This window comes from Cannabis sativa, chromosome 7, assembly GCF_029168945.1.
Source record: "Cannabis sativa cultivar Pink pepper isolate KNU-18-1 chromosome 7, ASM2916894v1, whole genome shotgun sequence".
In the NCBI taxonomy this organism is placed as follows: Eukaryota; Viridiplantae; Streptophyta; class Magnoliopsida; order Rosales; family Cannabaceae; genus Cannabis; species Cannabis sativa.
In genome coordinates this window covers 2,471,514-2,495,711 of record NC_083607.1, presented here as the reverse complement: position 1 = coordinate 2,495,711, position 24,198 = coordinate 2,471,514, and the positions used below count along the sequence as shown (strand labels likewise).

At 32.5% G+C, this 24,198-nt stretch overlaps 3 protein-coding genes across 3 annotated transcripts; 2 read left to right on the top strand and 1 right to left on the bottom strand.

Moving 5' to 3' along the window:
* Positions 1–6,910: 6,910 nt before the first annotated feature.
* LOC115697454 (serine/threonine-protein kinase STY13) lies at positions 6,911–11,368 on the top strand. Its single transcript, XM_030624465.2, has 6 exons — positions 6,911–8,026; positions 8,372–8,504; positions 8,591–8,786; positions 9,430–9,554; positions 10,157–10,315; positions 10,792–11,368. Exons 1-6 carry the CDS (start codon positions 7,791–7,793, stop codon positions 11,077–11,079), a joined length of 1,137 nt encoding a protein of 378 aa, XP_030480325.2. The 5' UTR covers positions 6,911–7,790; the 3' UTR covers positions 11,080–11,368.
* A 3,017-nt stretch (positions 11,369–14,385) lies between these two features.
* Positions 14,386–20,533, top strand: LOC115697320 (MACPF domain-containing protein CAD1). The gene is made up of 8 exons (XM_030624266.2): positions 14,386–14,547; positions 14,718–15,124; positions 17,142–17,377; positions 17,465–17,660; positions 17,775–17,858; positions 18,805–18,988; positions 19,110–19,273; positions 19,640–20,533. Exons 2-8 carry the CDS (start codon positions 14,867–14,869, stop codon positions 20,276–20,278), a joined length of 1,761 nt encoding a protein of 586 aa, XP_030480126.2. The 5' UTR covers positions 14,386–14,547; positions 14,718–14,866; the 3' UTR covers positions 20,279–20,533.
* A 405-nt stretch (positions 20,534–20,938) lies between these two features.
* LOC115698238 (expansin-A4) lies at positions 20,939–23,405 on the bottom strand. Its single transcript, XM_030625439.2, has 3 exons — positions 23,135–23,405; positions 22,430–22,742; positions 20,939–21,741 (listed from the first exon to the last, which is right to left on the bottom strand). The coding sequence occupies exons 1-3, from the start codon at positions 23,295–23,297 to the stop codon at positions 21,438–21,440; spliced, it is 780 nt and encodes a 259-aa protein (XP_030481299.1). The 5' UTR covers positions 23,298–23,405; the 3' UTR covers positions 20,939–21,437.
* Between the last annotated feature and the right edge of the window lie 793 nt (positions 23,406–24,198).

The following is a 24,198-nucleotide window of genomic DNA, read 5'->3' as shown; positions in this document are numbered from 1 at the left end:
ACAAACTTTTTAACTGTTCAACTTTTACATCAAAATGAAAGTCGTCTAACGACAGTTACAAAAATCTCGGCCCGTCGTCCCGAGGATCGTACGCTCCAGCCTAACCGCCCCGACATGTACAATCTCATAAGCTCGCTCACGGTCCATCAAGAATCGCCTTGCCTTTACCTACACATGAACGTAAACTGTGAGTCGACAGACTCAGTAAGAAAAGCATAATAATATCATACATAAAACTGACTGCCGTGTCCAACACGATACTGAGTCCCGCTACTGCCATGTCCAACATGGTACTGAGTTTTGAACGTTCAGGGGACGGTACTATTGACAAGTATCCTCCTGATCGGTCGAACCGGTCATACTCCGGCTGCTGGTCATACTCACCGTACCGACGGGATAGGTCAATAAAGATCTGAACCACCAACCAAGTGTCGGCTGATCGGTCGAACCGGTCATACTCCGCCGCCGGTCATACTCCACTCGTACCGACGTGACGGGGTTGGGTGGTTCGAAGCCTAAATACATATCTAATGTAATCTAACAAAGCTTCCTACATGCACGCTAAACATGTAATCTACATATGCATACCGTTATACTAATCTTACCCGGATTCCGATTTCAGTGTCTTGGTCCAACTCCGACCGGAACCGAAGCCGAACGGCGGACATCGGCTCCTAAACCATAAAAATCACAATGCTATAAGTGACACGCTAAATCACTTCCCGGGGACTAAAACTTGAAACTAAAAGTTTCCCTATCGATAAAAAGCATGGCAATACCCCTAAAAACCCAAAAACGAGGAAAACTAGTGGTTCGAAAAATCCCCCAACCTACAGACGGTTGCCCAACCGGAATTCCGGTTCGGGAAATTCGAACCCCCATCCGAATTCCGGATGCTCAACCGAATTCCGGTTCCTCGCAGGCAACATCAAAAATTCATAACTTGCACAATTCAACCCCAAATCACATGAAACCTTCCAGACCTGTTCTATACCTCCCCTAGAACATTTCTAAGGCAACAAAACCACCCAGATTGCACGAATTCAAAAATCACCATTAGAGCTCAAGCTTTGAGTTCTAAACTCAAACTTGAGCAAACCTAGCTAGCATGCAACCAAAACCATCTAAACCTACTTAAACAAGCTTAACTAAGCCTCTGAAAACAATCCAAAACATCAACAATAACACAGCAACAGAACATAACATTTTCTTTCAAAAATTCACATATTTTGCATAGAAAACCAAAGCTTAACTCAATCAACTTACATGCTTTCAACATAGCTTAAATCCTATCAATTTAACATGCTTTGATCCTCATAAATCAACAACAAAAGACAGCAGCAACAATCACATAGAAATCCAACATGCATCATCACATTTCATCATTTTTTTTTCAAGAAAATTAAAGAGAAAGGAACTAGGAAGCACATACCACAACAAGGGATCACTAAAGCTTGCAAACTAGGGCTTGAAACACCAAAGAAAACCAGCCTTTGCACCCCCAAGGTTCAGCCGAAAAGCAAGAGGAAAAGAGAGAGAGTTTCTATTTTTTTAAACTTTCTAATTTTTTTTGACTAAGTGTAAAATGAAGGAAACTAAAGAATAAAGCCATATAATACCATTTATTAAATCCTTTTTCAGCCAAAAGCAAATAAATAAATAAACATTTAATTCCAATTAAAAGTCACTAAAAGACAAAACACTAATGGGGCAAAAAGACCATTTTGCCCCTCCACCATAAAATCACTAAAATCATACTAAAGGGGGTATTTTTGGGACATTCTAAATTCCCGGCCATTCCCGACATTCCCAATGTCTAAAACCCGTCCCCAAAATACTAACATACTAAGTTGTGATTTCTACTGAGCCAAACGCCGCGTTCCAAAATACGGACAATCGAAATGCGAAATATAAAAACTGCTGATGACATAATTATGCATATCTGAATTCCATAAATAACAATGATAAATTATTTAAATAGCTATAAATAATTTCCTGATTAACATAAATAACTGCTAATTTCCAAATTAACTAAGCGGGCTTTACAGTGTAGGTATGGGACTACACAGTTGAAGAGAGCATAAATGGATTGATTGGTACTACCTATATCAACAAGGTGCATCTTGTTTTTCGGTAGCCCATCACGAAAGAACTCCACAGTTAAGCGTGCTTGACTTGGGAGCAATTTCAGGATGGGTGACCTCCTGGGAAGTTTTCTCAGGAAGCGTGCGAGTGAGGACAAAGCACGCTAGAAACAATCGTGTTGGTCTGTAGGGCCAGTCATCAGTCCATGAAGCAGCCAGAGTGACGTACTCGTGTATAAGAGCCATTATTCCGTGGGTGTAAGGGCCCAATGGAGGCTTGAAGCGGGGATGTTACAGAGGTAATGAAATGGAATGGAATGGAAAGGAAACAATTTTCATTCCATTCCTTTGTTTGGTTGTATTTTAAAGTATTGGAATGGCATTCCAATGGAATGCTCTTTCCACCATTTTGGTGGAATGGCTATTCCATTTTAAAAAGAAAGGAATGATCATTCCAATGTAACAAGAAAAAAAAATTAATTATTTTTTTATTAATTTTTTTATGTATTTTAAATTTTATTCCATTACATTCCTATTCATATTCTCATTCCCATTCCTATTTCTATATTTTCATTCCTCCCAACCAAACGCCTCCTAAGTTCTTAACCTCTTGAATAATGAGAGGACTCCAACTATATATAGAAGTTAGATGACATTCCAACTAACTAACATAAGTGTACATAGCTAACTTAATAACTTTCAACTAACAAAACTCCCAAAACAGTACTTTAGGTTGTTAGATTTTATAAATGATGATACTTAGTACCCGATGTATTATTTAATATTATGTATAATTTAATATTAGGTCCTATTTTAATTATAAATGGAAAAATACTAAAAGACATTATTAGTGTTTAAATCCACTTAAAAGTATCATACCATTATTAGTGTAATTAAGTATTAGGTTTCATATAATTTAATTTAATAATGACTATAAATATCACTAACTATTAACAAGTCACTACTTTTAAATAGTGTCAAGCATCACTATATTGGTAGAGCTATGAAGCTCTGTAAACCACTAGCTCGTATTGGAGAAAAATTGTGATGACCAAGAATTTAATTCGAAGCAAAATGGCTTTGAGGGAGTTCACTAACTTACATTTTAGCATCGCAAATATTTGCTCCAAGCTTTTGGCCAAGGGATTATACGATGAGGAAATAGTTTTTTTTTCATTTGGGATAGAATAAGTGCTCCAAAATAAAAATTTATCAATTGGTTGGCTAGTTGGAAAAGACTCCAAATCAGGGATCGGTTGTTCAAGTTTGGCTTAATCACTAATGCTAATTGTTTACTTTGTGATGAGGAGTTGGAGACACACCACCATCTCTTCTTTGGGTGTAGAGATGAGCATCAGTTAGTTTGGTCGGTTTTTTTTTTTTTGTTATATAAAAATCTCAAATTTTGTTTTTGGTTTGGATTTGTACAATCCGAAAACCGACCGACTAATCCAGAACCTATCTTAAAACCGACCGTTTTGAATCTCGGTTTGGTCGATTTAAACCGCCAAACTGAACTTCTTCTTTTTCTGTAAAATATGATCCAATTTATTGTATAAGCACATTATTCTACATTCTACAACTGTAATACAAATTAATTGTTCAAAAACTAATTGTCTTATTCTTATAACTTTAATATTAATTAAATAATAATATATTATTATATATTATAAGTAACTAAAATACATAAAGGAAAAAATTAATAAATTAATTTTTTTCGGTTCCGATTTTTTTAGTCGATTTACTACCCAAAAAAATTGACCGTTCAATAGCAGTTTCAACCGTTAGCGATTTTTTCGATTTTCAATTTCGACGATTTCAGTTCTAACAGTGTTCAGTAAGTCAGTTTACAATTTTTTTTTTCAGTTTTCTGAATTTCATGCTTAGCCCTATTTGGGTGTAGATACAATACACAAATTCTTGTGAAGGTTTGTGATTGGGCATGTTTTAATCCCCATTTGGGTGAGAAATTGGAGAAGATCGAGATGTAAACGTGGAATCTATACGGTCGTTTTGAATGGTTTGGTCTACAATATTTGGGAGGCTAAGAACAATGCCCTTTATAATAGTTAAGTTTATACGGTACATTTCATTGTAAAAGGAATTCAAAAAGAAATTTGTATAAGGCTTTCTCATTTTCAAAGGAAAAAAAACTAGTATCATATTGGATAGTTTAGGTACAATTTATTAGTTGTGCTTTGAATTGTTGTCAAGTGTAAATTATTCTATTTGCAATAAAATATTTTACTGACTTATTAAAAAAAAAAATAAGGCATCACTTCATTATAGTGCTGGACACTGTACATAATATCTAATAACAATACTCGTTAACCACATCTTATAACCCGAACTCAAAACTCGAAAACTCCAAACCCGATCCCTTTATTCTAAGCCTATTTATTTAAAAGTAAAGACTTCTTTTGTATATTGGTTCAATATGATGATAGAAGTTTTATTTTGTCCCTAGATCAGATCACAATGTTTCCGTACATTTTAGGTAATTAATTTGTAGTCCTCTCTTTTTTTATCATCTCATCAACTTTATGTAGCTTTAATTATTATATTGCATATACTCATAATAATAAAAAGAAGATATACTATATATACTCCACTCCTAACCCCAATAAAGAATGAGACTATCAAACTAAAAGTGACAACATACATACATACATACATAATTTTGAAAAATAATTATCTATACTTGAAAGAAAAGAAAAGAAAAGAAAGAGAAAGAAGAGAATAATAAATGGTTAAAAAGAAAAGAAAATGAAAGGATGAGCATTCCATAATACAGTCCAACTTTTGAGGACTTTTTCGATAGCAATGTTTTTTGTCTTTTTAAATGTGTTCATTTGATAAAGCATGTCTTGTCTTACCACGAGGCAGAAAAAAGGAGTAGAAAAAGCAGCTTGGGCTTTGGTAGAGCCGAGCCGAGCCGAGCTGAGCTGAGCTGAGCCGAGTGAGCATTCATGGTAGTCATGACCAATTTAGAATTTTTAATTTATGGGATTTAATTGTTATAAAAATATTTATATTTATTTTACATTAAAATATAATTATTTTGTAGGGACTTTTTACTATTTTATTGTATAATTTTTTAACTAACTTTTTTAACACTAACTTGTTTTATTGAGCCCCTAATTTAGGGTTGTTCATCCGATCTAATCTACACTTTTTTGGTCAAATAATATCCAATCCATACTAAGTGCGGATTTTATTTTTTGGATCTAATCCAATCCGCACAATAGCTCAAATCCAATCCGTAAAAGTGCGGATTGGATTGCTTACTTTGGATTGGTTACTTTATAATATTAAATTATTTAATATTTATGAAAAAAATATTTTTTTTTCCACATAACTAGGAACAAAATAAAACAAATTATAGTTATTTTATGTCTCCAACAACACATTAAATAAATAAAATAACAAATAACAAATTCAAAGGAAGAAAAAAATTGTATATATAAAAAAAATATTTAATTTTATTTTAAATTGTATGTAGAAAAAAAAAATAGAATATACATTTTATCTATTAAGTTTCGCAATATAATTGTATTATATGTATTAGACTTTTAAATTACTATTTTCTTTACATTAAAATGTTATTTGTATATATAATTTTTTAATTTTGTTATAAATATGTGTGGATTGGATTGGATCGGTTACTTTTACATGTCAATCAACATCCAATCCGCACAAGTGCGGATTTTGAATTTTCCAATCTAATCTAATCCGCACAAGTGCGGATATTCGCAGTTTACGGATTGGATTGGATTGGATCGTGCAGATTGGATTAGATCGGCTATTTTATAAACACCCCTAGCCCCTATACTACTATTAGTGTGTCCATCCCTCACAGTGGAACCCGATCTAATTCGACTTTAGAGTGGTAAATATGTGTGTGCTATACTAGTCAGTCTATATCTTGAAAAGCATGTAAAAATATGAATCGCATTGGGTATAAAAATATGGGTCATATCATATGGTAGAAATAATTTTATAAATAAGCTCAACACGACTTGTAGGTCTAATATTTTTATGTTATACTAAGATTCATGATGTACTTTATTCGTCTTATTTGAATATACCAGTCTATTTTGTCATACGAGTTTAATTTATGATCCACGTTTTTATGTTGTTATATTAATTAATGAACTAATTACTAAAATATTTGTATTTTTTTTATATAATTTTAATTATTTTTTATTTTATATAATAAGTACATATAATTATATAAAAAATAATTAAATTATTAAATTCGAATATTTTTGTTAATTTACTTGATAAATAAATATTTATAATTATTATTATTATCAAATTAAAGAATTTTTTCACATCTGTTATATTTTTGGATTTGTCATTTTGTATTGTGTTTGAACTCATATTTTTCTTTTTGTGTCATATCATTTTGTATCACATCTTTTGAACTCCTGCCTTCCAAATTCGTATCGTATCAAAAAATTTGATATGTATTTATAACACTACTTTCAAGCATAACTATAACTATTTACGTATCGTGCTAACCTAACCCATATTATGAAAATTCCACAATAAAATAAATAGTTAGTATCATACCGACGTAGAAAAAATATGAATCGTGCTAAGCTGTGCCAATATTTTAAAAATTAACTCGTAAACTCATATTTTTATGCTATACTCGGATTAGTGCCAACTCAAATTTTATAAATGGGTCAATTTATTTTTTTATATGAATTGAACTCGTACTTTGCTTTTTTATTAATTTTAAAATTTTAAATATTTATTAGTAAATAAATATAGTGTTGTATTAGATTAAAATTTATATTTTTTTCGACCCATTATATAGAAGATTAGTCTCAACTTTCGAGTGCTTTTTAAGTCTTGAGGAGGGAGCCAAAGAGCTTTCAAAATTCGCTTTACATATTCTGTGTGCTATACACGTGTCAGCATATTATTGGTTAGTTAGGTTTGGCCTTTTTGTTCCTTCCCACATTTTTAAAACCCTCGTCGGAACAGATACTCCGAATATCTCTCTTCCCTTTTCCATCGGAGAGTTTCTGTCAAGCTCAGCTCAGTGGGTAGAGAGAGAAAGAGAGATTTCTAGAGAGAGAAAGACAAAACAGGAGGAAGACTCTTGGACTCTCTAGGGTTTTCCATTTTCAAAACTTTCGTAATTTTCACACAACAGAATTGGAAAATTTGTGTATTCAGAAGAAGATTGTGATTGTTTTTACTTTTTCTACGGGAAAATTTTCTCCAGAAAAAGAAGCTTAGCTTTGCGTGGAGTGGAGTGATTTTCTTTGACAGGAATATATATATATATATATGTATTAAGAATTAAAAGTTTAATGCACAAAAAGCGAGGCTTCGAGTTGAAGCAAAGTTCACATAAGTTTCAAATTCAAACGGAGTTTGTTTTAGTGAGAAAGGTCGTTGAAGTGGTTCTGGATGTTTAATCTGGAGGAGGAGAAAGTTTTAGTTTCAGTTTCAGTGTTGAGAGGAATTAGATACAATTTGTTTGGTAGTTTGAGGAAGCTGTTGTTGAAATTGAATCAAATGATTTGTGAAAGTTGACCAGTAATCGGATTGGAGAAGATGATGATGGCAATTTTGTAAATATTTGAGAGAGAGAGAGGGAGAGAGAAAGAGAGAGGAAGATAGGGAGAGAAATCAAGAGAGAGAGAGGGCTGAATGGGGAGCTCGGGTGAAATTTGAGGGTGTTGCAACATGAGTTGCAGCAGCGATAGGAACGGAGTAGGAGCCGCCGGAGAAGACGATAGAAAAAGACATGAAAACCTAGCTTTGCAGAGGTCTGGTGAGCTAGAGCCCAATTCTGTATCGCAGAACGGTTCGATTACTGCTGCTCAGTTTACGATCGATGAGAATTTGCTGGTTGACCCGAAGTTACTGTTTATCGGGTCAAAAATTGGTGAGGGAGCTCATGGGAAAGTCTATGAAGGAAGGTTAGTTGTATGTATATGTATGTGTACGTTTTGTATGAGTTCAATTTGGCTGTGAATTTATTTACTAACAAAGTACAAATTAAATACCTGAAATCCTGCGATTTATTTGTACTAATTGGAATGATTTTGAATATGGTTTGTTCTTTATATTTGAATACTTATCATAATTGGCCCCATTAGTTGTTTCCTGTTGGCATTTTTATTAGGGAAAAAGGAAGGGGACGACATAGAGTTACTTGTAGTTAATTTTTAGTCTGTTAAAATTGTTCAAGAACTTAAAAAATGAGACAAAGCCTCTATCTTTGGTTGGATTTAGTTTAAAGTATTCATTTAATTTGGTTCTAGGTATGGTGACCGAATTGTAGCTGTTAAAGTTCTTCATCGTGGGAGCACTTCTGAAGAAAAAGCTTCACTCGAGGATCGTTTTGCCCGTGAAGTTAATATGATGTCTAGAGTTAAACATGAGAACCTGGTCAAGGTGAGTGAGTTTCACAAGTATATGGAAGTTTTATCTTATTAATTAGTTTTTTTTAACTGTTATGTTTGTATCTAAATCTTCTGCAGTTTATTGGAGCTTGTAAAGATCCTTTAATGGTTATAGTTACTGAACTATTACCTGGGATGTCACTTCGAAAGTATTTAGTTGGTGTTCGGCCCCAAACATTAGACCTTCACGTGGCGATAAAGTTTGCTATGGACATAGCTCGAGCAATGGAATGTCTACATGCCAATGGGATTATCCATAGGGATCTAAAACCTGGTACTGTAGCGCTAGTTTAAGTAGTATTTCATTGTTGAGCCTGCTATTCCTAGATAATGAAATATAGGTTTTGATTGTTAGTGTATGCAACAGATGTATGATAGCTTTGACTATATATTCATAATCTGATTGTTAATGTATATTACATTTGTATGATAGCTTAATTAAATATAGATGATTTACTAGTTACTCCTACACTCTTGTCGGAATCAGCAAGCTGTAGTTTTCTTCCTCTTCAAATTGTTCTGAAGTACAAATGGTTTAACTTTAAGTAATGTTTTCTGTAACTTGCTGCTAATGATAATATCTTATCTTATCAATTAATACCAAGGACAACAATAGTATTTCTTTCTGATTAAATTTAAATATCTGGCAGAATAATATTTGGTTCAGATTTGTGCTTTTCACTTGATTAGATAATTCAACTGTTAAGCAACACATGTGTAAGAGGATAATATATAAAAACCAAACGACATCTTCATAAGCTACACATTGCTTTCTTCGGTTTTCTAATTTTTTATACATCATTCTTGCTCAAGTTATATTCAAATTGATTTTTAGCAGATCATTTATATCTTATATGGAAATTGCAAAAATTATTGTACTTTTCAATAAATACAGAGTTGAAAATTTGATTATGCAGATAATTTGTTGCTTACGGCAAATCAGAAGTCTGTGAAGCTTGCAGATTTTGGCCTTGCAAGAGAAGAAACAGTGACTGAGATGATGACTGCAGAAACTGGAACTTACCGTTGGATGGCTCCTGAGGTTAGTATTTTCTTACTCTGGGAATCGTGACTCAACATAATTTAATTGATAAATGAGATTTTCCATTTATTTTGAAACCAGTGAACAGTCTGAGAATCATCATCATATATCTTACATATCCCTGCTTTTTGACGGCACTAGAACATGTTGGACAAAGATATTATATTCAATTCCAACAAAGTTGGCTGTTTTAGGGGTGGTAATAAACACAATTCTCATAAAATATTCTTTTTAAGAAAAAAGTTCGAAGTTTTGGTGGTTTCAACCTAATGTTTTTTTTACTTATGAACTTTTTTGAATCCAAAACTGATGAAATTGGTTTCAATTGGGGGGTTCATTTGTATCTAAGTGCTTTTTTCGAATTTCGAATTTCAATTGGGGGGTTCAATTCAATATTATTGCTTATATGAGGGGATGTAGAATTGAGTTCAAGGTATCAATATTGGAATTTAACTCATTCACCCACAAGTCATATGCCATAATCTCACAATTTCAGCAATAAACAATCAAATATTGTTACTGTCTACATACATGTATACTCAAATCCTACTGCTGATTTTCATTTTTCTGGGTTCACTAAATATGATTTGTGCCTTTTGCAGCTGTATAGCACTGTGACTTTACGTCAGGGAGAGAAGAAGCATTACAATAATAAAGTTGATGTGTACAGCTTTGGAATTGTCCTGTGGGAATTATTAACCAACCGCATGCCATTTGAAGGCATGTCAAATTTGCAGGCTGCCTATGCTGCTGCTTTTAAGGTGCACAAAGTCATTTGTTTACCTTTTCATTATGTATTCATCAACATATTTGTTTTCATTAGTTCGAAATCGATTATGCTTTTGCTGTTCAATAATAACATTTTCTGTCAACTCTCTAAGGGTATATAATTGAATTCCTTATGGTCTGGTTCGACTCCCGTTCTTGGTGAACCATCCGTTTCATTCTAACGGATTCGACCTAGAACGGTTACCTCAAATGGTCAGACGTGGTTTGCTCCCACAAAGTCTGAATTTCAGTACCCACATTTTGGGGTTCTTTCCTTACTTTAGACCCTCTTTTGAAAGTTAGAGATACAAATTACAATATATATATTCTAGTCAAACTGATGTTGAAGATGAGATTCCATTACTTATGGGCTTTTGTAAGACTATAGTTATAAAACTTTACTTATATGTGTTACAAACATTATGTACCATTCTTCATTATCTCCTTTTTTGGCATTCTGATAATGCAGCAAGAGCGGCCGAGTATTCCTGAAGACATATCACCCGATCTAGCATTCATCGTACAATCATGTTGGGTTGAGGACCCTAATCTAAGGCCAAGCTTCAGCCAGATTATCCGCATGCTCAACTCATTTCTCTTCACACTTTCGCCAACACCGTCACTGGATTCTGATACTAACGAAGCAGAAGCAAGTAACGAAAACGACACCATGAACGAGTTGTCTGCAAGAGCAAGAGGGAAGTTTTCTTTCATCCGACACCTATTTACTGCAAGGAAGACAAAGAGCACTCAATAAAGCAGGTTTAATTTTCTTGGTTTCCAAACATAGGCATATGCGATAGAAACTAGAAAGAAAGAAAGAAAAGAAATGTAATTTGTTATGACTAATCACCTTAATGATGACACTATTTGCAAATATAAAATTGCCAAAAGAAAAAAAAGAATGTTGATTTGAGTAACCCTAATAGAGAATAAAAATTATAGGTCGACCATATATTATCTCATCTAGTTGATCTTATTGTAAAGGAGATATAGTACATGGTTCTGAACATTTAAAAGTGTCATATATATATAATTTCATATCACATCTAGTTGACCCCATTGTTTAGGTTCTTATCTTTTTTGTGTTCATATTAATGTTACCTTATTTAGTGCTATTTCCTTTGACTATAACAAATACCTTGTTTTCATACTTACTATGCATTTTAGACTATAACTATGGATTTTGATTTATTTGATGTACTTTAATTGATGTGTAATGTGTAATGTATTCTATACTCGATTTGATGCACTTTTAATCGTTAAATCAACTCAATCGTTTTGTGATTTGACAAAATTCACTATATATATATATATATCAACTTTTACAATATATGAGTGTATGGACTATGATTCAATCCAAATAAAATGACTCATTTTATCAAAGTATGATTTTAAGATGTTTTGGAGTTGAGCTTGAGGACAACTTCTATGTCTACATTAACTTAACCTCTCCAAATTATGGCCGAAAAAATGTCAAAATCTTACGATAAATTCCGACTTGTGAAAGCTAGATTTCTAACTTGGACTCATTTCTGAAAAGCTTGTTAATTTTTGTTTTTTTTTACAAATAGTCTAAACACGTGAATAATTTCTCAATGACACCAATCAATAGTCCAAGAATTAAATTAACAATAATTATGCAAGAGTGAAGACAGAAGCATTGTTATTAGGCACTAGTGGTGCCTAATACTTTCTCGATATGTCACGTTGCGGATGACTAGTGATATTCTTTAAAATTTATTATATTAAATTATATGGGACCCGATACTTAATTAGACTAATAGCGATATTAATACATAAGAGGGTGCTAGACACCACTGATGTCCTTTAGAATTTTTAGTGAAGACAATGACACTAATTATACTACAAACATCCACTGAGCATCAATTATTATTTTACAAATATATATTATATCCACTTGTAACTGACCATTGTTTTGTGCTATTTATATATGGGTCTGCAACATGTATACAAAAACATTTATATGTATAGAATTCATAGTTGGCAACTTTGGCACGCAACAGTATTAGTCAAAGCTGACACCAATTTGGACCATTTTGATCAATATGGGCTACACATTTGAACCCAAAAATCCGACCCACTGCACCTGAAAAAATCGAAAGCATTGCAGGCCGGGTTTGGAATTATTAAGAGAAATGCAGACCATTTTGATCTATGTGTCAATATTGTTATTAGTCTAATTAAGTATCGGATCCCATATAGTTTAATATAATAGCTTTTAGAGAGTATCACTAGCCAATCATAAGATGACAATTCTTAAGGGTACTAGGCACCACGGGTGTTCAATAACAATGCTCTTATTAAAATATAAACTTGGCCCACTGCACATTGTAGGCCAAGTTCGGATTACACCCGGGCAGGGACGGACACACTAATAAGATTGTGGGGGCTATAGCCCCCACTAAAAAAAAGTTAGTGTGAAAAAAAATTAAATATCTTCTATTTAGTTCAATAATTATACAACAAAATAGTAAAAAGCCCCCACAAAATAGTTATAATTTTAATGTAAAGTAAATAATAATTATTTTTATAACAATTAAGCCCTCACAGATCAAAAATTCTGGGTCCGTCACTGCACCCGGGTGTATCGCGGGCGGGTTCAGAATTGTTAAAGTATATTATCCCGGATTCGTGTTTCACCCTAACTTTTTTTTTTTTTTCTTAATATATATATATGTTTTCCTAAAAATCCCTAATATAACATCCCATCCCATCCCATTCCAAAGAATGCCGTCCAACTTGGTTATTTATTTTTATTAAGGATAAATACTTTATAAAATATGTTATATTTACTTCTACCTTTGTTAAATATTGCAGGATTGATACTTATTTTCTTTATGCTATATATTTGATTTAGTAAAATTGATCAAATTTAATCATCATTTTGTTTTTCAAAATGAACTCTATACATCAATTTTCTTTTAAAAAAAAACATAATATCTTTTTATTATTATTATTATTATTATTATTATTATTATTATTATTAATACTATTTTTAATTGTGTTTCGCAAAAGTTATTGATTGAAACATGTTTTGTTTTATAATAAAATAAACTTTGTATTTTTCAAAATAATACAAATAAGACCATAACCTCAGTATTAATTTTCTTTTAATATAAACAACTTGAAGATAATTCTTAGTAGGAATAGATCTAGAAAATGTAATCAGTTTGTCATAATACATCTAGATCGAGTTGTTATTAAGTTTTATTTTATGGTACTATTTAGTATTATTTTAGAAAATACAAGGTTCAATTTTTCATTTGACAAAATAAAAAGTTTAATCAATAACTTTTACAAAACAGAATGTCCAAAATAGTATTTATCTTTTTTAGTTATCATTAGAAGATATCCTTTAATATTCTCTAATTTTTTTTTAGTTATTTTAGGTTTAGTATGTAATAGTGTTGCTCAATTTTCAGCAAAGTTATCTCTTATCACAAGTTTTACTATTGAGTTTTTCTCTTTACTAGAATTAGTTCTTGTGAGATTTATTTTAGAGCAGTTTTGAAAATAATAAGGCTAATTTGTAATTTTTACTTTACATGTACTAAATCATGCCTTTTAAGATGGTTAAATTTAATGACTTTTGTCTAATTTTAAGATATACAATGAACTTTCTTGAATGAAAAAACCTCTCCACCTTTTGTGTAACTTTTGTTACCCTTATTATTTTAACCTTTATCGCTTACCAAAAAAATAATATTTAATAACAAAACAAAAAAAAATATTATTTATTTCCGTTTTTGAATAATTTCGCGGTGGCAACTCAATCCGATATTTAAGCTTCTCACGATAAAATATCGAAACGAGAAACGATAAATTAAATTTATCGACCCAAATCCCATGGCAATCGCACTCACTCACACTCACTTCCCACGTAATCAAACCCAAAAGTCTAACATTGAGTATATTCTCGTTTATTCTCAGCCGTAGGATTTAATCAGGTATGCACGTGGCAAGAAAATAAAAGGTCAAGATTCGACGCTGACGTAAGCATTAACCTCCAAAAAAAACGTAGCTAAGTCAAAGTCATTAGTAGAAAATTTTCACTTTGATTACATTTCTAGAGAGAGAAACTTTTTTACAGAAAGAAGAAGAAGAAGAAGAGAGAGAGAGAAGTGTATACAGAGATTTGGGGAAAATCTTGTGTTGTTTGAGATCCAGTGGAAGAGATAATAAGGATTATTTGATTATTGAGGTACATGAACAGTTTTGTTTTTGGATTATTGATTCGAATCTCGATTATTTCTTTGGACTTTGTATTGTATATTATTCAATAATATATATAAACATATATATATATATATATATATTATATAAGTGTTTATTATATTGTATTTGTTTACTGGGTCAAATTATCGAGGACAGACAAAGAGGTGAACGTGAAGACTTGGGTAAATATGGGTTGATCAGACTTGGGGTTTTCCTTGATTTTCTTGGTGAAATTTGAGATGGGGTTTTTGTGTATTTGAGTCTTGATTTGACTGAGGACTGAAGTTTGGGTTTTGTGATGAGAAATGGGGGAAAATGCAGCAGCTTTGCACACTGCTGTGAACTCTGTTCAAGCATTAGGAAGGGGTTTCGATGTTAATTTTGATACTAGGTTGCTTTATTGTAAAGGAGTTTCTGGGTCTCGTATAGTTGAGGTTGACGTTGAGCATACCAAGGATCTCTTGTTGTATGATGATGTTGTTGTGCCTAATGTCTCAAGGGATATCAGGAATTCTCAGGAGTCTTATGGCCGTCAAAGTTCTGGGGTTTGTAGTTTCAATGAGGTATGACTTGTTTTTCTCTTGAGTTATAATTCTTGTTGTTTTGTGTTTTGCATGTATTGATTTTGTGCATGTTTTGGATTCATTTTGTTTGATGTTTCTGGGTGTTTTTGTGAGTGGGAGCTTGGTGGAGATAACTGAGATAACTTAGTTGTTTTACTATTTTGTGATGATTGAGGAATTAGATGAATGTTTGACTATTGATGTTAGAGAAAGATAGCCTAATATAGAATGCAGGGTAATGTAGCTTAATGAAAATTTATCATGCTTTTGATAGCATCCCTCTCTCTTTTTCTCAATTAAGTATCGAAAACTTGTTGGTTTCTGTCTCGTTATCTGTCCCAATTCCTAGTTGATTAGTAAACAAAACACGTGGCTCATGATTTTGATCCAGTTCTATCAGATACTAATACTACTACTACTACTACCTTGACTGGAATTAGTTTTGGTTGATCAACCTTATGGTGCAGAACTCAATGCGATCGGTTCTGTTGTAAATGTTTTTTTCGTTATTCTTTCATCAACTAATATTAGTTAAGTGCCCAATTTGCCTGTTGATGGTGATTGAGCTAAATCCAGGTCAAATGTTCATAAATAAACTAGCTGGAGTAGCTAGGAACCTGAATGAAGAACAAAATGGGCAATGAGATTGGATGAGAATTTAGCTCAGCATCTTTTGGAGTAGTAGTATATGGGTCATTGCTATGAAATAGAGAAGCAAACTGCAGTGACCATTTACCAATTTATAACTTAAATGAGCTTGCTATATTGAATGGTGAATCAGAAAGAAGCCTTCTAACTATGAGTTTTCAATTACTGAAATCCTTAGAAAAGCTCAAAAATTTCACCTTTCTCAAATTTTTAGCTGGAAATGGAGTACGGTCTCTGTGGTAATGGGTGAAATTCTTGCTTTCTTCTGTGCTAGAGTGGCAAAAGAGCTTAAAACTTCTCTCTGTTTGGATGCTTTTAGTTTAAGGCTTTTGTGATCAACATTGCTATTTCATTTCCAGCTTTGTTTATACTGTTCAGATTGATACCTTATTATATCTGCAACCTTGATAAATTTTTAATTTCTTCTGAAAAGGAATATTGACCTATGATCATATGGGTTTTTCTATTTTCTGAAATTAGGAAAATTTTAAATTATGTTATTGCCAAAATGTAATCAGTCAGAATATTTTTTATTCACTGAGATATATTACGCAGCATAAAGAGCTCTCTCACATATACACATGTTCAGTTCTTTAATAGTAAAATCACTTAAACTTAGGGCTGTTAGCAGGGGAGACCACTAATCTAGGAACACACTAACAAGTTAGGACATAAAGCTTACTGCTAAACAATAACTTACAACAAACAGTAGATATTTATATATACATTTAACAGTTAAGTACCCATACCCCTACTTGTGCTTCTCTATGCTAGGTTTGATTTGTTAATCGAGTGCATCTATACATCAGTTATGAAGGACATTGATTTATAGCTTTGGGTAGGTATTGATTCAATTAAGGAATTAACTTAGAAAGCTACACCTTTGCTGAAACCATTTACGCAAACTACCATTGAGTTGAACCAAAAATATAGACAAACTTAATTGAAGTGGTTTTGTTGGCTGGGATACTTGATTTACACGACCACAGTGTCCTTGAAACTTGATCAGAACAACTCATCGTTTCATCCCTCAAAAGCCACAGGACATTGCAATTTTTTCACATAAAAAACTGATTATTAAAATGGTGATGTTTCCAAGTATTATTGGGCAGTTAGAGAGATTCAAGATTCGGACAATCTTAAAGTGTTTGTTTTCTTATGTTTGGCTATATTCACCTTTACTTTAAAGTTAGGTGGAAGCAGTGTGCATTAGTGTTTATTGTTTGGAAAATGTTAAAGCTTATTGAAACAAATATTTGATTTATATATTTTGCTCAAACCTAAGATTTATGAGATGTGCAATGAAAAACTATCAGTGTTTTGAAGTAATATTGTTCAAGTATCATACTTCTCATGTTGAATGTTGCAGATGGTGGAATATTTCAATCAAAAGGCTAATCTTTCTGGGGCCTTTCCTCTCGGTAATTTTAATGCTTCATTCAATTTCACTGGCACGAGGCATATTGACGCTGCATCCACAAAGACCCTTTCTATTGATGGATTCTACATTCCACTTTCCAAAGTTCAGCTTATGTCCCCACTTGTATTGAAAGAAAATGTCAAGCGAGCTGTACCAAGCAATTGGGACCCAGCAGCCTTAGCAAGGTATGCATTTTATAATGTTAGGTGAAATGTGACGATAAGATATTCCTGATCCCTTTCTGATTGCTTTTCTTTTTCCTCTTTATTAAGCTTCATAGAAAACTTCGGGACACATGTTATAATATCTGTAACTATTGGCGGGAAAGATATGATCTATGTGAAACAACATCAGCACTCATCCTTATCCACCTTAGAGATAAAAAACTATGTCCAGGATATTGGAAACCAGAGGTTCTCTGATGCAGATTGCAATACGAGCTCAGGTCCATTAAAACTCAAGGATAAGGCTAGTACCACACTTTTGTTTTTCCTTCTTGTTGCTTGATTTTTCTCAATTTTATAGCAACTCAACATGTTTTCTTAGTTTTTTTTTTCTGAATCCAAATTTTGTGTTGTTTAGGGTGTTGATCCTGGTTTATTTAACAGTCAAGGAGTCTATCCTCAACCCACCAACGCTTCATATCTTACTACTGCTGGGAAAGAAGTATGTATAATTAGTCTTATTTCTGTGCATAAATTCAACCCAGCAATTTTTATTTGTTTATTTTGTTTTTGTTCTGTGAATCTTTTTCTGTTTAATATTTTCACACTAACGGATTAATTGAGATTCTCATACACATCTTTGAGGAGACTTTATTATTTGTTTGGAAAAACTTAATATAAAAAATGATACCGCGCAAACCTTTTGCTTCTCTCTCTGGACTGTTATGCTCTTCTCTTGTGCGTGAAATTTCTTATTCTGCTTTCAATATTCAAAATTTCGTTAGTCTTTCGAGAGTTGTGGCATTCATTGACTCTTCTGTCTTCGGATACCATTATAAGATTTTCCTTGGTCTTCAGTTTCTGGTAATTAATAGCTATTGTTTTAATTTGAATTCGACATTAATTTTTATGTGACAAAATAAACCAACAATTGACCTTGGTCTTTCGAGAGTTGTGGCATTCATTGACTCTTCTGTCTTCGGATACCATTATAAGATTTTCCTTGGTCTTCAGTTTCTGGTAATTAATAGCTATTGTTTTAATTTGAATTCGACATTAATTTTTATGTGACAAAATAAACCAACAATTGACCTTTTCTTTTGCTAGCATAACTTAATGTCAGATTGATAGATAAAATTTTGAAGCGAAATCACGCACACACAAACAATTGGCCATTGTGTGTGTGTGTGTGTGTGTTTTCTTCAAAATTTTATCTATTTATTAGTTTAGGGATGAAAAGTAGGTATAATTTAATGTCAGTGTTAAGTTTTGTTCATTTGTTGTTCAATATGATGTTAAGTTTTTCTAGTGTTCACTAATAAGTTTATTTCTTTCTTTTTATTTATTTGTTGTTTGTGTTTTTTACCGATGTCACAGTTTGAAATCAGTTCACTGCATCTCCAGAAGGGCTTAAACTAAGAATTCCTTGAAACTGATATTTTATGCAGGATGTGACAGTCATTTTCCGAAGAAGGGGAGGAGACGATCTAGAACAAAACCACATCCGATGGGCAAGAACCATCAGGTCATCACCAGATGTCATTGAGATGACATTTTGTCCCATAACAGCTCTTCTTGATGGGGTAGTTGGAAAGGATTATCTTACTCGTGCCATTAATCTTTATCTTGAATGTAAGACAACCAAGCTTCAAAATGGGTACTATCATTTTCCTGTAATGTTCTGTAGTAGAGATTAAAAATGTAATCCTGCTTAATATATTGATTTATATGGGGGTTAATTTTTTTTTTACAGATAAGCCTCCTGCTGAAGAACTGAGATATTTTCTGGAGTTTCAGATTCCTCGACTGTGGGCTCCTGTACACGACAGGATTCCTGGCCACTTAAGAAAGGAACCTATTTGTCCATCTTTGCAATTCAGCATAATGGGCCAAAAGCTTTATGTCAGTCAGGATCAGGTACTATGGCTGTAATAGAAATTTTAATTTTTTTGAAGGAAAACCAGCAGTTGCAGTGCATTTGTATTGTGCCGACTAGATTAGTTACTGTCAGTTGTAAAAAGAAAATGACTTGAAAAAAAGATGTGTTGTTGTTATAATTCGGAACTCGGTTTTCCTTTTGGTCATAATGGGTTAATGTTTCCTTGATATACTTGAATGAAACTAGAAAACCCAAATAGACGAAGGAAAACTTCAAGTGAAAAACAATTCATTACTCGAGTCCTAGTATCGTATCTGTCATTCTAATAATCTGATTGAGTCATAATCCAATTCCCGCACAGTAAAGGAAGCTCTTATGACTCAGACCTTGAAATTTTATTGCAGGTATCAGTTGGGCGAAAGCCAGTAACAGGCTTGCGGCTGTGTCTGGAGGGAGTTAAGCAGAATCGGCTGTGTATTCATGTTCAACACTTAGCCTCTCTTCCAAAGATCCTTCAACCTTACTGGGATACCCATGTGGCAATCGGTGCTCCTAAATGGCAGGGACCCGAGGAACAAGATAGCCGATGGTTTGAGCCAGTCAAGTGGAAAAACTTCTCCCATGTGAGCACTGCACCTATCGAGAACCCTGAAACCTACATCGGCGACCTCTCTGGAGTCTACATAGTCACTGGAGCACAACTTGGTGTCTGGGATTTCGGATCAAGAAATGTCTTGTACATGAAACTGTTGTATTCTAGACTTCCAGGCTGTACCATACGAAGATCGTTATGGGATCATATCCCAAATGAAAAATCAAAAAAAGTATCAACCGCGAAAGGTAACTCTAATTCTGGAGACTCAAGTTCAGATTCTTCAAGAGAACACTCCGGTGGTAATAAGTTGGCGAAATTCGTTGATATGTCCGAGATGAGCAAGGGACCCCAAGACCATCCGGGGCATTGGATGGTTACCGGGGGAAAGCTGGGTGTGGAGAAAGGTAAAATTATATTGAGAGTGAAATACTCCTTGTTAAATTACTGATGTGAACTTGTACGATGATGTAGAGTTAAATTTTTGTTAGGTAGGGGTGGTGGTGTCATTTTCGGGTGGCCGGTATATGAAAACCTTTTGCAGTGTGAAGGGGAATGTTTAAATCCTTTTTTTCTTCTTTTTTTTTTTCTGGCTATTTCTCTCTTATAGTAAGGTTATGGCAGTTTTTGGTAGAGTTGTTTAGTGTTTTGTAAGTCTTAATGAAGCAAAAGCAATATGAATTATGAATGTGTTTATATTGATGCATATAGTCCCCCTTTTTGTTTTTCCCTATAATTATACATATATAAATATTGTGTAATTGAAGTAATTTATTATCAATTGTATCATTTTGTAAGGTTAAAAGTGTTTAATTGATTAATTAAGTGCTAAAAGACAATACTGGTGCCTAGCATCTTTCTTGATGTTATACCGCTATTAGTGTAATTAAGTATTGAGTTTCATATTACTTTTTTTTTTAGAGAATATCGTTAATCAATTGTAATGTGCTGAGTATTACTGTTGGTTTCCAATAACAATATTCATTTACCATTTATTTTTCTCACCAAATTGTTCTTAAGGGCTTGTATATTTTGAAACCCTTGACTAAATTAAATAAAGGTGAAAACTATTTATTCTCACGATTTAATTATTAGGTAGAGAAAAGGAATATAAACCCACCAAAGAGAGCTTACTTTAATTAAGTAATGCTCATTTTTTTTACATATACATTAATTGGTAATTAATTATAATTACACAACTCTAATTCATCATTACTCTCCCCCCACCCCACCACCAAAAAAACTAAATGGAATATTAGAAATAGAGAACAACCTAGCCCAAATGCCATAAATCTGGACAGGTAGTAATAATAATACTTACTATTAGCCCCACCTTTTTCTTTTTTACATACCAAAAAAGTTGGGACCTTTTTCTTCTTTCTAAACTTCTTAAATATCCCTTTTGTCTCTAATCAATAAAAGTAGGTTTTCAAAATTTAAAACCCCTTTTAATATCAAACCAAAGACATTTAACCAAACCACATCTAACTCTCTCTCTCTCTCTCTCTTTCTACAATATTGTTTAAACTTTTACACTCAAAAACAATTTCATCAAACATGGGGTAAATATATATATATAAGATAATAAAGTCTTAATAATTTTGATCTAATTAAAATTGAGGACCCTCAAAAGTTTGGCCAAATTGCCAATCAGCTGGTGCCACGTCATTGCATGTGATAGTACTTCCATCACTCCCTGTGACCTTAAATGAGAGTTTTTGACCATTGAGATAGGAATTGCTTTGCCAATTCTGACCCCAATTTCTTGACATCGGAACCCAACCCGTCCTCGACCCTTTTATCGCCACCGATTGTACCTCACCGGCACCCCCAACGTTTGTTATGAGGACCAAGTTGAAGTAGGAGTGTCCATTTATGGTGAACCTTATTCCTCCTTTCTTCTCACATGGAACTCTGCATGCATGCATGTCTCGCCATTAAATTATGCTAATAATAATATTACGTACACATTGATAAAAAAAAACTTTAAGTATATCAGTTAAATTACTGGCTAGGATTTCATTCAAGTTGAGGCAGAATAAAATATTAAAACATATAATCTACAAATGTAACTAAATATATTTATTTAGAAAGAATAGAAATTTATTTTATTCTATGTAATTAAACTTTTTATAATTTTTTGTCTTTAATTATAATTTTGCAATGTAGCAAATTAAATTTATATAAGTATTGCTATATGGTTCTTTCTTAGGGTGACCATAATTTAACTCCATTATATATCTTGCTAATTGTAATTGTATTGTGGATTTTATTTTATATGAGATTAATATTATTGGTGCAATTTATATAATTAGTTGAAGAACCTGTAGTACATATACCATTTTTTTAAAAAAATGTTTCATGACATTTCTCAATGTATAAATTATATTTGTTAGCAATTATTAATAATAATAATAAAGTCCTAGCAACCACAAGAAGTAATAAATATAAATTTGTCCACACAAAATATTAGACACATTAATTATAACGTGATAATAATTGATTTGAAAATTTACCACGTTTGGTTCATATTTTGTGTGTTCCCAATTAATAATAATAATAATAATAATAATAATAATAAGGCACTAGTAATATCTAATACCTTCTGAAGAGTACTGGGACTATTCCAGCACGGTACTCAGCAATTTGTAAGAAAGCAGGCTCAGCCAAATCAAAGTGTTCGCGAGGAGGATTACACCAACCACCGTTGTCGTTAGGCAAAGCCGAATTCGGGGGGCAAAAGTTGGTGGCCGTCACCGTGATCACACCCGAACGACACCATTTAGGGTCATCATTGCAACGCAATTGATAACACGCGCCACAACTTAATCCACTATTGAAAAGAACCGTGCTTAGCGCCGCGGTGCTTGTCCCATAACCTTGGCTGTACAAGTTTCCATAACCACAAGCTCCTCCTAATAAAAATAAAATAGAATTCACATTATTATATTATTAATTATTATTATTATATAGACAAAGATTCACAATTTAATCTTAATTTTTTTTTATAGATTAATCACACTAAATACAATATTTATCGAATTATTAAAATTCTATTATAGAATTGAGGCTAGTATCTGGATTTAATTATAAATTTAGTTAGTCTAGTAATTTCAACGGTAAAAAGAAAAAAATTTAGAGAATAATTTTTTAAGAAGAAAAAGATAAAAATATTATTTATAATTTTTTTTTAAAAAAATAAAATAAAAATAAAGACTATATTTACATTGCCTGAATATACATGGCCTATAAAAAGAAATATATATATATATATGTGTGTGAGTAAAATATTTTAGGGTGGTTTTACCCATGGTGCCGGTGGCATCACTCCCGCCGTAGAAGGTGGCATGAGCAGGCTGCCAGCCGCCGTCATAGGCGGCGGCGACGAGAGTAGTAGTGCCTTGAAAGAGGAGGTTGAATAGAGGCAATAAGAATAGGAAGGAAGATTTGATTGCCCTAAGAAACCCCATTACTATAGTTTATGGAAGGAGCTTATATTATAGGTGTTCTTCTATATAGTTAGATTTATATATGTTGCTATATATGCAGATTATATAGGAAAATGTGTATGTATTTATAGTTCAAATGAAGAGTAGGTGTGTAGTATGAACAAAAAATGTAATTGGAATTAATGAATGGGAATTGTTAAAAAGTATTATTGGTGTTTAACATTTTCTTCAGTATCATACCGTTATTAGTGTAATTAAGTATCATGTCTCATATAATTTAAGAAAATAATTTTTAAAAAATATCATTAACTAATCATTGAATGCTACCTATAAAAATTATTGGGTACTACTGATACCGAATAACAATAATCTTAATTAGTTTAAAATAGTAAAAAAAAATGATTTAGAGTTGTCACATCTGAGCAACTTAACTACGAAAACTAAATGGATTTTAATTGTAAAATTGAGTACAACAACTGATTATATTATTATTAGTAATATTATTGTATTAGATATGTGCACATGCATGTTTATGGTTTTTGATTGTGGTTATTAATTAGGACTTGGAAGGGGGTAGGATGAGTGTAGGACCCTTTTCAACCAAAAAATAAAAGAGACACTTAATTGGACCATCTAAAAGATAATACTGAAATTAATTAGGCATTAAAACATATTTATTAACAATTTTTAATATATATATATATAATAAATTAATATATAGTCTTAACAGATTGGTTTTTAGCTTTATAAAAATCAAATTATCGGGTCTTCACAAAATGAAGATGCTATCAGTTTATAAATTTGTTAGTTGGAGTAATGAAAATTACAGCTGATTTATCAAAAAATATATAATCATAACTTATCATTAATTTTTGAATAAATTATGCAAATTTATTAATAATTAGTTAAAGTAATAGCATGT

What these genes read in the sequence shown, in the direction of transcription:
- LOC115697454 (XM_030624465.2), top strand. Translation starts at nt 7,791, where the DNA reads ATGAGTTGCAGCAGCGATAGGAACGGAGTAGGAGCCGCCGGAGAAGAC. An exon ending in CCATAGGGATCTAAAACCTG is followed by an intron (nt 8,787 to 9,429) that starts GTACTGTAGCGC and finishes TTGATTATGCAG; the next exon opens with ATAATTTGTTGCTTACGGCA. An exon ending in CCTATGCTGCTGCTTTTAAG is followed by an intron (nt 10,316 to 10,791) that starts GTGCACAAAGTC and finishes CTGATAATGCAG; the next exon opens with CAAGAGCGGCCGAGTATTCC.
- LOC115697320 (XM_030624266.2), top strand. Translation starts at nt 14,867, where the DNA reads ATGGGGGAAAATGCAGCAGCTTTGCACACTGCTGTGAACTCTGTTCAA. An exon ending in CATTAAAACTCAAGGATAAG is followed by an intron (nt 17,661 to 17,774) that starts GCTAGTACCACA and finishes TGTGTTGTTTAG; the next exon opens with GGTGTTGATCCTGGTTTATT. An exon ending in TTACTACTGCTGGGAAAGAA is followed by an intron (nt 17,859 to 18,804) that starts GTATGTATAATT and finishes TATTTTATGCAG; the next exon opens with GATGTGACAGTCATTTTCCG.
- LOC115698238 (XM_030625439.2), bottom strand. Translation starts at nt 23,297, where the DNA reads ATGGGGTTTCTTAGGGCAATCAAATCTTCCTTCCTATTCTTATTGCCT. An exon ending in TGATGCCACCGGCACCATGG is followed by an intron (nt 22,743 to 23,134) that starts GTAAAACCACCC and finishes TATTTTTATTAG; the next exon opens with GAGGAGCTTGTGGTTATGGA. An exon ending in GTCCCAGTACTCTTCAGAAG is followed by an intron (nt 21,742 to 22,429) that starts GTATTAGATATT and finishes GCATGCATGCAG; the next exon opens with AGTTCCATGTGAGAAGAAAG.